This window comes from Ictalurus furcatus, chromosome 25, assembly GCF_023375685.1.
Source record: "Ictalurus furcatus strain D&B chromosome 25, Billie_1.0, whole genome shotgun sequence".
NCBI classification, from domain to species: Eukaryota; Metazoa; Chordata; class Actinopteri; order Siluriformes; family Ictaluridae; genus Ictalurus; species Ictalurus furcatus.
In genome coordinates this window covers 2909804-2922025 of record NC_071279.1, presented here as the reverse complement: position 1 = coordinate 2922025, position 12222 = coordinate 2909804, and the positions used below count along the sequence as shown (strand labels likewise).

At 39.5% G+C, this 12222-nt stretch overlaps 2 protein-coding genes across 2 annotated transcripts; both read left to right on the top strand.

The window, feature by feature from the left end:
* Positions 1–352: 352 nt before the first annotated feature.
* On the top strand, positions 353–5426 carry hsp90aa1.1 (heat shock protein 90, alpha (cytosolic), class A member 1, tandem duplicate 1). Its single transcript, XM_053614397.1, has 11 exons — positions 353–929; positions 1997–2149; positions 2282–2648; positions 2757–2890; positions 3008–3307; positions 3401–3566; positions 3666–3856; positions 3984–4131; positions 4221–4489; positions 4582–4915; positions 5026–5426. The coding sequence occupies exons 2-11, from the start codon at positions 1997–1999 to the stop codon at positions 5133–5135; spliced, it is 2172 nt and encodes a 723-aa protein (XP_053470372.1). The 5' UTR covers positions 353–929; the 3' UTR covers positions 5136–5426.
* A 177-nt stretch (positions 5427–5603) lies between these two features.
* On the top strand, positions 5604–11409 carry hsp90aa1.2 (heat shock protein 90, alpha (cytosolic), class A member 1, tandem duplicate 2). The gene is made up of 11 exons (XM_053614396.1): positions 5604–5762; positions 7031–7180; positions 7365–7731; positions 7955–8088; positions 8212–8526; positions 8661–8826; positions 8969–9159; positions 9667–9814; positions 9929–10197; positions 10293–10626; positions 10775–11409. Exons 2-11 carry the CDS (start codon positions 7031–7033, stop codon positions 10882–10884), a joined length of 2184 nt encoding a protein of 727 aa, XP_053470371.1. The 5' UTR covers positions 5604–5762; the 3' UTR covers positions 10885–11409.
* The last annotated feature ends 813 nt before the right edge of the window (positions 11410–12222 follow it).

The following is a 12222-nucleotide window of genomic DNA, read 5'->3' as shown; positions in this document are numbered from 1 at the left end:
TGACATTTTCAAAATAACTGATATAAGGTAAAACTTGCCAGATTTTTTTTTGATAACCAGAATCAGATAATTTCTTTGTTTATGATAAACATATGCATATATTCAAATGGGTTACCAACAAATGTGAAAGTAATTTTCAGATTTATCTATCTTGTCTAGAGATGTATTCTTAAAAACATAATACAAAGCTAGTGTTGAGGAAAAAGCATATAAATTCATCCTTCTAAAATGTTTTCTCATTGTTGTCCCAATGAATATGTTTAAAACTTTGTTCTTGTCACTGATAATAACTCATCTTCATCAAGTCATCCTGAGCAGATTCAAGTCATCCTCAAGTCTACCTTCACCTCAGCAATAATCATGATTGGCAAGTGTTCCATTACTAAAATGTTTTATACATTTCAAGACAACCTGTCATTTCCAGTGGCCTGTGGTTGGTTTGTTTGTTCTGTGAATATCAACACCTTGAATTTAAGTACCAGTGACAACTGACTCAAGATTACAGCAATTTACCCAATAATGTTGTTACTCTACAGTTGTGAAGAAATCCCTGCCCACAGCTGTGACACTGACAGGCCCATGTGCCACCGACTGTCAGGAAGGTGCTTGCTGTGACTGACAGACGCCTCCTGTAACTGGTTGACCCTAAATGGACACATGGTGTATGGGCAGAGACCTCCCCCAAACCTAAAAGCCTCTGTGCCTTCCCTATCTACCACAGGGGTATTCCTTCTGGAACATTCTGGATGGGAGTTTCGAGAAACGTGTCCTCCAAGTATAAAAAGACTGAAGCAGGCCTACAGATCTGTAGATAGCACTCAAAAGAGAGCGCACAACAGACAAGACACTAGAAGATTCACCACGAGCCGAGTGTACCCTCATACTCAAGAAGATTCATATATCAATTCATAAAGAAGCCATTTGAAAAGGTAAGCAAGCTAAACTGAACTTTGAAGTTACACTACAGTTAAGCCTCTAATTATTTAGGAAAATTAATAATTTAACCATCTATAGATTTATCATAAATATGAAGTTGTTCAGTTAATCATGTAAATTATGTTTTTTCAATACTTTGAATTGAACTACCCTTTGTAGTTTTTACGATTATACTTGATATTTCATCGATTTCAGGGATTTTCACATTATTCGTACTTAAAAAAAACAAAAAAAAAAAACTATAGACTATTTGGTATTTATACAATGCTTTCTATGTTTTGAATGCAACGGTGTTGCAATGTTTCTAACTTTAGTAATTAAATGAGAAAGGTCAGTCAGAGAGCACATGGCACAGACCATATGGCAATATGGCTGCCTGGCAACTGCAGCCAGTATATGAGTCAACAAGTGTACAACCTATGAAATGTGAATAAACCAGAATAGATGGGTTGAATTGCAACACAAGTGGTAATTCACATAATCTATAACATTATCATTATACGAGTAACTCTGGATACTTTACCCCTATTCACAGGTGTAAGGTGCCAGTTGGTGTCAGATTTCTAGAGGAATTATGACAGCTGCCGCTTTATGTCTCATTAGCCTGTTCTTTCAGCTCCTTTATATAGAAATTTAAATCAGAAAAAGATTTTTTACTGAAACAACAGTCTTTCTTTAAATAATGTTTTTGAATTATTCCATCTTAAAAAGAACAATCAAAGGATAGTTATTTATTGATTTATATTATTTATAATAGTAACAGATTTTGCAAAGAAGACATTATTACAGTGTCTTTAACTTTTATATTATTAAAATATTATAAATGTGTTAACAAATATTATAAATATTAAAAAGTTTTCTAGTGGTAAATAAGACTAATTAAAATAAGTCAAATCTATATTTCAAACATAACTTTATAATAAAAGATGCCAAACATACAAATACTGTAAAACAATAACTGGATTACTTGAATGATTTGTAGATTTTTAACACTGGTTAATATTCTTCTTATTACACCCCCCCCCCATCCCCCACCCCCACCCCCTCTGTATTAACATAGATGCCTGAGAAAGCTGCCCAGCCCATGATGGAGGAAGATGTGGAGACTTTTGCCTTTCAGGCAGAAATTGCTCAGCTGATGTCTCTGATCATCAACACCTTCTATTCTAACAAGGAAATCTTCCTCAGGGAACTTATCTCTAACTCCTCTGACGTAAGTTTAACACGCATATTATACCAAATTTACGGCGGTCTGAAGAGATGGTAGATGAAACACACCAGATTTATTGGGGACACTTGGTTGTCTGAATTGATCACAATTGGTGTGTGTGTGTCATATTTACAGGCTTTGGACAAGATCAGATATGAGAGCTTGACAGATCCAAGCAAACTTGATTCCTGCAAGGATCTGAAGATTGACATCATTCCTGACCTGAAGGAGCGTACCCTGACCATAATTGACACTGGCATTGGCATGACCAAAGCCGATCTCATCAACAACTTGGGAACCATCGCCAAGTCTGGAACCAAGGCATTCATGGAGGCTCTGCAGGCTGGAGCCGACATCTCTATGATTGGCCAGTTTGGTGTGGGTTTCTACTCAGCCTACCTGGTAGCTGAGAAAGTCACAGTCATCACCAAACACAATGATGATGAGCAGTATATCTGGGAGTCAGCAGCAGGGGGTTCCTTTACAGTGAAGCCTGATTGCGGTAGGACTTTTAAAAATTATAAACATATATACACATTTATATACTCTGCAATGTATTGTAAAAACATTAATTCCATTAATTTATATGTGGCTTTTTTCGAACTTATAGGTGAGCTACTCGGTCGTGGCACAAAAGTGATTCTTCATCTGAAGGAGGACCAGTCAGAATATACTGAGGAGAAACGTATCAAGGAGGTTGTTAAGAAGCACTCTCAGTTCATCGGCTACCCAATCACTCTCTTTGTAAGTGATTCTACATACTATAATGCTGTTTTAGAAAACTCTAGTTACTTCTGTTATGTCCCTCTCTTCACATTTTGCATGGATTTAATGTTGATCGTTCTAACCATCTGCTGGTAGATTGAGAAGCAGAGAGAAAAGGAAGTTGATCTAGAAGAAGGAGAGAAGGAGGAGGAGGTTCCAGCTGGTGATGACAAGGATAAGCCCAAGATTGAGGATGTAGGATCTGATGAGGATGAGGACAGCAAAGATGGCAAAAACAAAAGGAAGAAGAAGGTCAAGGAAAAGTATATTGATGCCCAGGAGCTGAACAAGACCAAGCCTATCTGGACCCGTAACCCTGACGACATCACCAATGAGGAATATGGAGAATTCTACAAAAGCCTTACTAATGACTGGGAAGATCACCTTGCAGTCAAGGTGAGTTAATATAAATAAATAAAAATAAATTTAATTGGATGTATTCTTTATATCGTCAGTGACTGTTTACCAGTTGTTGTTTTTTTCATATAGCACTTCTCAGTAGAGGGCCAACTGGAGTTCCGCGCTTTGCTATTTGTCCCACGAAGAGCAGCTTTTGACCTCTTTGAGAGCAAGAAGAGGAGAAACAACATCAAGCTCTATGTGCGCAGAGTCTTCATTATGGATAACTGCGAAGATCTAATGCCCGAATATCTTAGTAAGTGTGCAAAAATATCACTTGTCATTATCACTGACTAGAAAAGTACAATAAGATGGTAGCATGGCCCATTTAATGATGTATCTTTTTTAAAATTAGATTTTATGAAGGGTGTGGTGGACTCTGAGGATCTGCCACTAAACATTTCCAGAGAGACGCTACAACAGAGCAAGATTCTCAAAGTCATCCGAAAGAACCTCGTCAAGAAGTGCCTTGAGCTCTTCACTGAACTCTCTGAGGAAAAGGACAACTACAAGAAGTTCTACGAGCAATTCTCCAAAAATATCAAGGTAGATTTACATTGCTTCTAAGTTAAAGTATTTTATTAACATACATTAACATACATTAGAGTACATTTACAAAATGAAGACTTAAATTACATACCAGAAGTAGCTTACATTTTCTGTTCTATTTCAGCTCGGTATCCATGAAGATTCTCAGAACCGGAAGAAGCTTTCAGAGCTTTTGCGCTACTATACTTCCAACACTGCAGATGAGATGGTGTCTCTGAAGGACTATGTCTCTCGCATGAAGGACAACCAGAAGCACATCTATTACATCACTGGTTCGTACCAGACTATGATTCACACATATAATACAAACACTGTATCTTAAATATAACTTATTTAATGCATCTTTTCCTACTTCCCTAAGGTGAGACAAAGGAACAGGTGGCCAACTCTGCCTTTGTGGAACGGCTGCGCAAAGCTGGCCTGGAGGTGATCTACATGATTGAGCCCATTGATGAGTATTGTGTTCAGCAGCTAAAAGAATATGATGGCAAAACCCTGGTGTCAGTGACCAAGGAGGGTCTGGAGCTGCCTGAGGATGAAGAGGAAAAGAAGAAGCAGGAAGATCTTAAAAACAAATTTGAGAACCTTTGCAAGATCATGAAAGACATATTAGATAAAAAGATTGAAAAGGTAAAAACAAAACATTCTGATTACATAACATTTTCAAATATTCTGCTCATTATGAAACATTTTTCATGATGCATCTTTGTCCTCCTAACAAGGTTGTTGTATCCAACCGCCTGGTTGCCTCCCCCTGCTGTATTGTGACCAGTACATATGGCTGGACAGCCAACATGGAGAGGATCATGAAGTCTCAAGCGCTGAGGGACAACTCCACCATGGGCTACATGACAGCCAAGAAACACCTGGAGATCAACCCTCTGCACCCGATTATTGAGACCCTTAGAGAGAAGGCAGAGGCTGACAAGAACGACAAAGCTGTGAAAGACCTTGTGATTCTGCTATTCGAGACTGCCTTGCTGTCTTCGGGATTCACTCTGGAGGACCCACAGACACACGCTAACCGTATCTACAGGATGATCAAACTTGGTCTCGGTGAGTTATAATACTTGCTCGTCAATATCCTTTTTTTTAAATGAACTGTAGCTCAGAAATGTTCGGATAAAAAGTACATTTTCTAACATGCTCTTCCTGCGTTTTCGAAGGCATTGATGATGACGATTCGGCTGTGGAGGATATTGTCCAGCCTAGCGAGGAGGACATGCCAGTTCTGGAGGGTGATGATGATACGTCCCGAATGGAGGAAGTTGACTAAGGTTTCGTCTACATGTAGCACAAAAAAAATTAATAAAATAAATCAATGTATTTAACAGGAAACACATTCTTATGTCAATTAGACTTTGTAACAGGGATAATCAGTTTGTAACTAGTCTATTTATTCTTCTTCTTCTTATTATTATTATTATTTAATTTCGTTATGTTAATATTTTATGCTTCTTGTTTGACTTGTTCATTGGAAATTTGAAGTTTCTGCTGTTTTTTAACCACTTTTTTTAAAAATCGTTTATGGAACTCAATATTTCTAATAAAATATCATTTATAAACCAATAAACTGGCTGTCCAAAGTGAAATTATTCCTCATGGAAAACGAAAACATTTAGTTTTCCAAACCATTTCCCCCCCCCAAAACCCCTGTTGATTGACAGACCGTTAAGACCCGCCTCGCGCACACAACAGAGTGCGCCGCGAAGATTCGAGATGTTTCCCGAAACAGAGCCGTTTCTCGAACACTCTGTGGAAGCGCTATATATATATAAAGCCGCCGCGCGCGCTGTTCCGCCATCACAGTACACACACTCGTCCGTAGAGGCAGGCTGAAAGTCAGGTAGCGTCGCGATAAACTTCTCGGTTGTTTCATATTAAGAGACTCCTAACAGTCAAGGTAAGCTGCTGAGCTTCGGGGAAAGTCTTCAAAGACATTTTTATTCATCGCTTTAACGTTTGTACCTTGCTGTTTTAACCGTACAGTCGTATGTTGTGACTTATAATAATGCTAATGAGCTCAGTAAGACATGTGACCTGTTTTATTAAAATTATTAACCGTAGAACGTTAAAACTGTTTGCTGAGGCGAAGTCGGGGAGTTTTCCAGGTAAATTTAGAGCTAGCTTGCTAGTTAGCTAGCCGGTCTGACAGATGGTTTGCTAGCATGATTGAATACGCTTTACCACAGGACTAGGAATGAACATAGCTGACTTAATCTAGGATGGAGAACAGGATGAATGTGAACCAGATCCTTAGCAGTGTTTCTGTGCTAAAGTTAAGCTAGTGCATTCTAATGGAGGGAAATAAATGGAGAAATAAACTGTACAGTGTGTGTGTTTTTTTTTAAATCATATATTACACTTCAGAAGTGGTTTTGATGGCTTTTTTTATAATATGCGATTTATGGAAAGACAACAAACTCGAGTGCTTAAGTTTAATTCTTAACAGAATATACACATGGAGAATGTCTTATCCTGATTGTGTTGAGGAAGGTGTTTCACTGTGAATATAGTCGGTAGTTGTGAGAGAGCCGTGCTGTTATCAAGTAGAATTACTTGAGTTGACTGTCCTTGAGCTGAAGGAGTGTGGTTCTTGTTGAGAGATGTGCTGAGATCCTGCTTGTTCTCCATGTGTTCGGTGCGGCTCATGGCGATGTTCGCAGATGACGCGAGACAGTGGAGCTTTCTAGAAGGCTGTAGTTAATCACGGCAGCCGGTAGGTGGCGCACTGGTGCGTCAGGCAGACATGAGGTCGTGGATTGTTCCGGAAAATACATAGGGAAACTTAATACATGGAAAAACTTAAAATGGGTTTCACCTTGTCTTGAAACTGTTTCACGTTGTCCAACTCCGAATAAAAAGCAACCAATAGGACCCCCACACACACGCGCAACCCGAACCATATGATTAAGCTGTTTAGTTATGTAATAAGATGTATAGCTTCTACTGAAGTGCAGACACAAGCTCATTTTAATCTGTACCATACGTTCGTGCACAAGCAGTTAAGATAGCTTTACAGCTAGATCATTTAGAAAATAGCGTTACCCAAGCTAACAGGTTTTAATGGTGTAATCAGGAAGAATGGACAGTTGCTGAAATGTGTATTTTGCAACTGAGATTTGGGTTCAGTGGTGTATTACATCTCAACTGCCCTCCTGTCTCATACAGATGCCAGAAGCACATGACCAGCCAATGGAGGAGGAAGCAGAGACCTTTGCCTTCCAGGCAGAAATTGCCCAGCTGATGTCTCTGATCATCAACACCTTCTACTCAAACAAAGAAATCTTTCTCAGGGAGCTAATCTCCAACTCCTCAGATGTAAGCAGTCATCCAAATGTCACCATATAATAAGATGTACATAAAAGCTGAGAAGTCTTCAGAAGTAGGAGAATCGTTATATGTTTACACTTAATTAATGGTAATGTTGAGACCAGATGTAATGTATTTGAGTTATGTATGAAGCAATTTTGTCATTGCCTCTTTCTTTCTTTTATTAATTTAGGCATTGGACAAAATCCGATATGAAAGTCTGACCGACCCAAGTAAGCTAGATTCTGGAAAAGACCTGAAAATTGAAATCATTCCCAACAAAGAAGATCGCACACTGACCATCATAGACACTGGCATTGGCATGACCAAGGCCGATCTCATCAACAACTTGGGAACCATCGCCAAGTCTGGAACCAAGGCGTTCATGGAGGCTCTGCAGGCTGGAGCCGACATCTCTATGATTGGCCAGTTTGGTGTGGGTTTCTACTCAGCCTACCTGGTAGCTGAGAACGTCACGGTCATCACCAAACACAACGATGATGAGCAGTATGCCTGGGAGTCATCCGCTGGGGGTTCATTCACAGTGAAGGTGGATAACTGTAAGTATTTAACATTGTACTGTTGTTAATTCAATTATTAAATGTTTGTCCTATAGTTGACTTGAAAAACAATAACAATGCATTAGAAACCTGAGGAGTCAAGGGGAAATTAATTCATTTAGCATTTTGTTGTAATAAAAATGTTAAGATTATAAATGGTTGTATGATTGTCAGCTTAGTTTATTAATGTTATATTATTAAATGAATATTCATGTTCTTATAGCTGAACCAATTAAGCGTGGCACAAAGGTGATCCTGCATTTGAAGGAGGATCAGACAGAATACATTGAGGAGAAGCGTATTAAGGAGATTGTCAAGAAGCACTCGCAGTTCATTGGCTATCCCATCACATTATATGTAAGAAACTATTATGATTGAATTAAAATTTGAAATTAAATTTAATTTACTGGCTCTCCTCGTGTCCTCACGCTTGTATCTAGTAGTTTCATGCTTATCCTTGCCTATTTTCTTAACGTGAAGGTGGAGAAAGAACGTGACAAGGAGGTGAGTGATGATGAAGCAGAGGAAGAGAAGGAGAAGGACAAAAGTGAGGAGGAAGGAGAGAAAGATGACGATAAGCCAGAGATTGAGGATGTTGGATCAGATGATGAGGACCATGACAAGAGCACTGATAAGAAGAAGAAGAAAAAAATCAAGGAGAAGTATATTGACCAGGAAGAGCTCAATAAGACCAAGCCTTTGTGGACCCGCAACCCTGATGACATCACTAATGAGGAGTATGGAGAGTTCTACAAGAGCCTGACAAACGATTGGGAGGACCACCTTGCTGTTAAAGTGAGTTTGTGAAACAGTTGTTGGGTTTTTTTAAATCATGAGAGGATTATGGTGATCGTAAGTGTGTTTCCTTAAATTAGTAATTACGATGTTTATCACATAACAGCACTAACTTCTGCTTGCTTTTCTTGCAGCATTTCTCAGTTGAAGGGCAGCTTGAGTTCCGTGCCTTGCTCTTTGTTCCTCGCAGAGCTCCTTTCGATCTTTTTGAGAACAAGAAAAAGAAGAACAACATTAAACTCTATGTGCGCAGAGTCTTCATCATGGACAACTGTGATGAACTCATTCCAGAGTATCTCAGTAAGTGAATCAGTAATGTGTAACGAAATGTACGAATGTACTATTAAGGCACCCGACAAAATTAGGAACAGATGGCCGTAATGCACTTGTTGCTTAATGGTTTTTATTTGTATTATTAAAAAAAAATCTTGCTCTTTATTAGACTTCATCAAGGGTGTGGTGGACTCTGAGGACTTGCCCCTGAACATCTCCAGAGAGATGCTGCAACAGAGTAAGATCCTCAAAGTCATCCGAAAGAACCTGGTCAAGAAGTGCCTTGAGCTCTTCACTGAACTTGCCGAGGACAAGGACAACTACAAGAAATATTATGAACAGTTCTCAAAGAATATCAAGGTATGTTGCCGGGTTAAACATTAAACCTTTTATACTGTGTATGAGTGCTAAAATGTGAAACACTGAATAATGAAACACTGCAACACAACAGTTGCTCCTTTTGAAGTCACTGGGACCCATAGTAAAAATCGAGCATGAAACCTTATGGCTGTTTTTTTCACTCTTGTTTTGAAGCACTACAGTATTCTGTCTTGCTTACTTGATTACAACATACCAGTTTCTAAGCATTAACACAAGAAATTTTTCATTAGTTGTGATAGAAATAGACTGGGAACTGAATGGTTCTGATATTCTTTACTAACTGGAGAAGGCTACCATATGCCCCACTCATTGCATGTCATCTGATTGCCATCTGTTGCCTGGTTTGATCCTGTAAACCTACCCAAAGCTGATTGTGTTCATGCAGTCTTCTAATACACTGTGCAAACTGGGCATTTTTTTATTCTATTTTATTTTTACATTTTTAGGCATTTAAAAGCTTTATTTTGTATACCTTCTACCCAACAGCTCGGTATCCATGAGGACTCTCAGAATAGGAAAAAACTCTCTGAGCTGCTGCGCTACTACACCTCTGCCTCTGGAGATGAGATGGTGTCCCTTAAAGATTACGTCACCCGCATGAAGGACACCCAGAAGCAGATCTACTATATTACTGGTAAGGACTATACCAATAACACTATATGTTAAGTTTAGTGCTTAGATCAGGACCTTTTGGTGGACTGTTTGTTTTCGAGTGTCATTTAAGAGATTGGTATAAAATCTGTTGCAGGTGAGACCAAGGAACAGGTGGCCAACTCTGCCTTTGTGGAACGGCTGCGCAAAGCTGGCCTGGAGGTGATCTACATGATTGAGCCCATTGATGAGTACTGTGTTCAGCAACTGAAGGAATTTGAGGGCAAGAACCTGGTATCAGTGACCAAGGAGGGTCTGGAGCTGCCTGAGGATGAGGAGGAAAAGAAGAAGCAGGAGGAGAAGAAGGCACAGTTTGAGAACCTGTGTAAGATCATGAAGGACATCCTTGAAAAGAAGGTTGAGAAGGTAAGGGGAAAAAAGTTTCAAAAAAGTGTAAAAAATTTTTTTTAGAACTGAAGTCAGATCTCTCTGGACTCATTCTCTCATTTCTACTGTTCCAGGTTACTGTCTCCAACCGCCTGGTTGCTTCCCCCTGCTGCATTGTGACCAGTACATATGGTTGGACAGCCAACATGGAGAGGATCATGAAGGCCCAGGCTCTGAGGGACAACTCCACCATGGGCTACATGGCTGCCAAGAAGCACCTAGAGATCAACCCTGATCACCCTATTATCGAAACCCTGCGGCAAAAAGCAGAGGCCGACAAGAACGACAAGTCTGTAAAAGATCTGGTCATCTTGCTATTCGAGACTGCGCTGCTCTCGTCAGGCTTCACCCTTGACGATCCTCAGACACATTCAAACCGCATCTATAGGATGATCAAGCTGGGCTTGGGTAAGAGTACAGCTCATGTCAACTACACCAATTTTTGTTCTCGTGAGCATGAACCAACCAAACCGAGATTTTCAGAAAAGACCATGTGGGTACACAATGTAGATGTAGTTTTTAGCATCCTCAAGTTTCTGTTTTCCATCTGTTTTAGGCATTGAGGAGGATGACCTGTCAACTGAAGAGCCCAGCTCTGCTCCCATTGAGGACATGCCCCCCTTGGAAGGGGATGACGACACATCTCGCATGGAGGAGGTTGATTAAAACTGCTTTCAGTTCACAGTTCTGTAAAAATTGTACGGGTTTAAATGTGTGGGCTTGAGATGCACCTGGGTGGCTGCAGTTTTGTAGTAGTGACGGCCACCAGGAATACAACTAACTGCATATGTTCCCATGTGTAAAAAGATGCATGTATTTATCAGTAAGACTGTATCTAAACATAAAGGCAAAGTTTTCCAGATATTGTTGTTCTGTCTCTGTTCTAAACGTGAATATTTAGAACTGCGCTAGACCTAAACTGTTCCTGGAAACCTAGTTCAGAATATAAAGAATGAGCTCGTGATTGTTACATGCAGCACTCTAATACTTGGAACACCAAGTGTGTTTGGGAGACTGCTACTTAGTTGTGTAGCTGTACCTGGCTAGGTGCCTGGGTGCTAATTGAGCCCACTTGGTATGACTTTTCAAATCCGGATTAAGTGCACCTGTTCCTATTTTTCTTTTTCTTACAGTTTTGCTTTTTTGTATTTTGAGTTGTCTGCATTTTTGTATTTATTTACATTCCACAAATTTTTTTTTTTTTTTTTTTTGGGCCAAGTGTAATGCTGATTCTGAGATTCCAAAATAAATTTCATTCAATCATTAGTGACTTTTTTTTTTTTTACTCGTCATGTAAAATCCTGTACATTATATCAACCGTTGCTTAACTGATTGAATAAATGACATTACAATGACATGCAGTGCATCCAGAAAGATTCACACGCTTCACTTTTTCCACATTTTATGTTACAGCCTTATTCCAAAATGGGTAAAATTAATTATTTTCCTCAAAATTCTACAAACAATACCCCATAATAACATGAAAGGTTTGTTTGAAATCTTTGCAAATTTATTTAAAAAAAAAAAAAAAAAAACACATGTACATAAGTATTCACAGCCTTTGCTCAATACTTTGTTAAGCACCTTTGGTACCAATTACAACCTCAAGTCTTTTTGAGTATGATGCTACAAGCTTGGCCCACCTATTTTTGGGCAGTTTCTCCCATTCTTCTTTGTGGGACCTCTCAAGCTCCATCAGTTTGGATGGGGAGCATCAGTGCACAGCCATTTTCAGATCTCTCCAGAGATGTTCAAGTCTGGGCTCTGGCTGGGCCACTCAAGGACATTCACAGAGTTGTCCTGTAGCCACTCCTTTGTTATCTTGGCTGTGTGCTTATGGTCGTTGTCCTGTTGGAAGATAAACCGTCGCCCCAGTCTGAGGTCCAGAGCGCTCTGGAGCAGGTTTTCATCAAGGATGTCTCTGTACATTGCTGCATTCATCTTTCCCTCGATCCTGACTAGTCTCCCAGTTCCTGCCGCTGAAAAACATCCCCACAGTATGAT

Coding starts and splice junctions, on each gene's coding strand:
- hsp90aa1.1 (XM_053614397.1), top strand. CDS start 1,997: ATGCCTGAGAAAGCTGCCCAGCCCATGATGGAGGAAGATGTGGAGACT. Junction 3,857..3,983: donor AATTCTCCAAAAATATCAAG/GTAGATTTACAT, acceptor GTTCTATTTCAG/CTCGGTATCCATGAAGATTC. Junction 4,490..4,581: donor TAGATAAAAAGATTGAAAAG/GTAAAAACAAAA, acceptor CCTCCTAACAAG/GTTGTTGTATCCAACCGCCT.
- hsp90aa1.2 (XM_053614396.1), top strand. CDS start 7,031: ATGCCAGAAGCACATGACCAGCCAATGGAGGAGGAAGCAGAGACCTTT. Junction 8,527..8,660: donor AGGACCACCTTGCTGTTAAA/GTGAGTTTGTGA, acceptor CTTTTCTTGCAG/CATTTCTCAGTTGAAGGGCA. Junction 10,627..10,774: donor GATGATCAAGCTGGGCTTGG/GTAAGAGTACAG, acceptor CATCTGTTTTAG/GCATTGAGGAGGATGACCTG.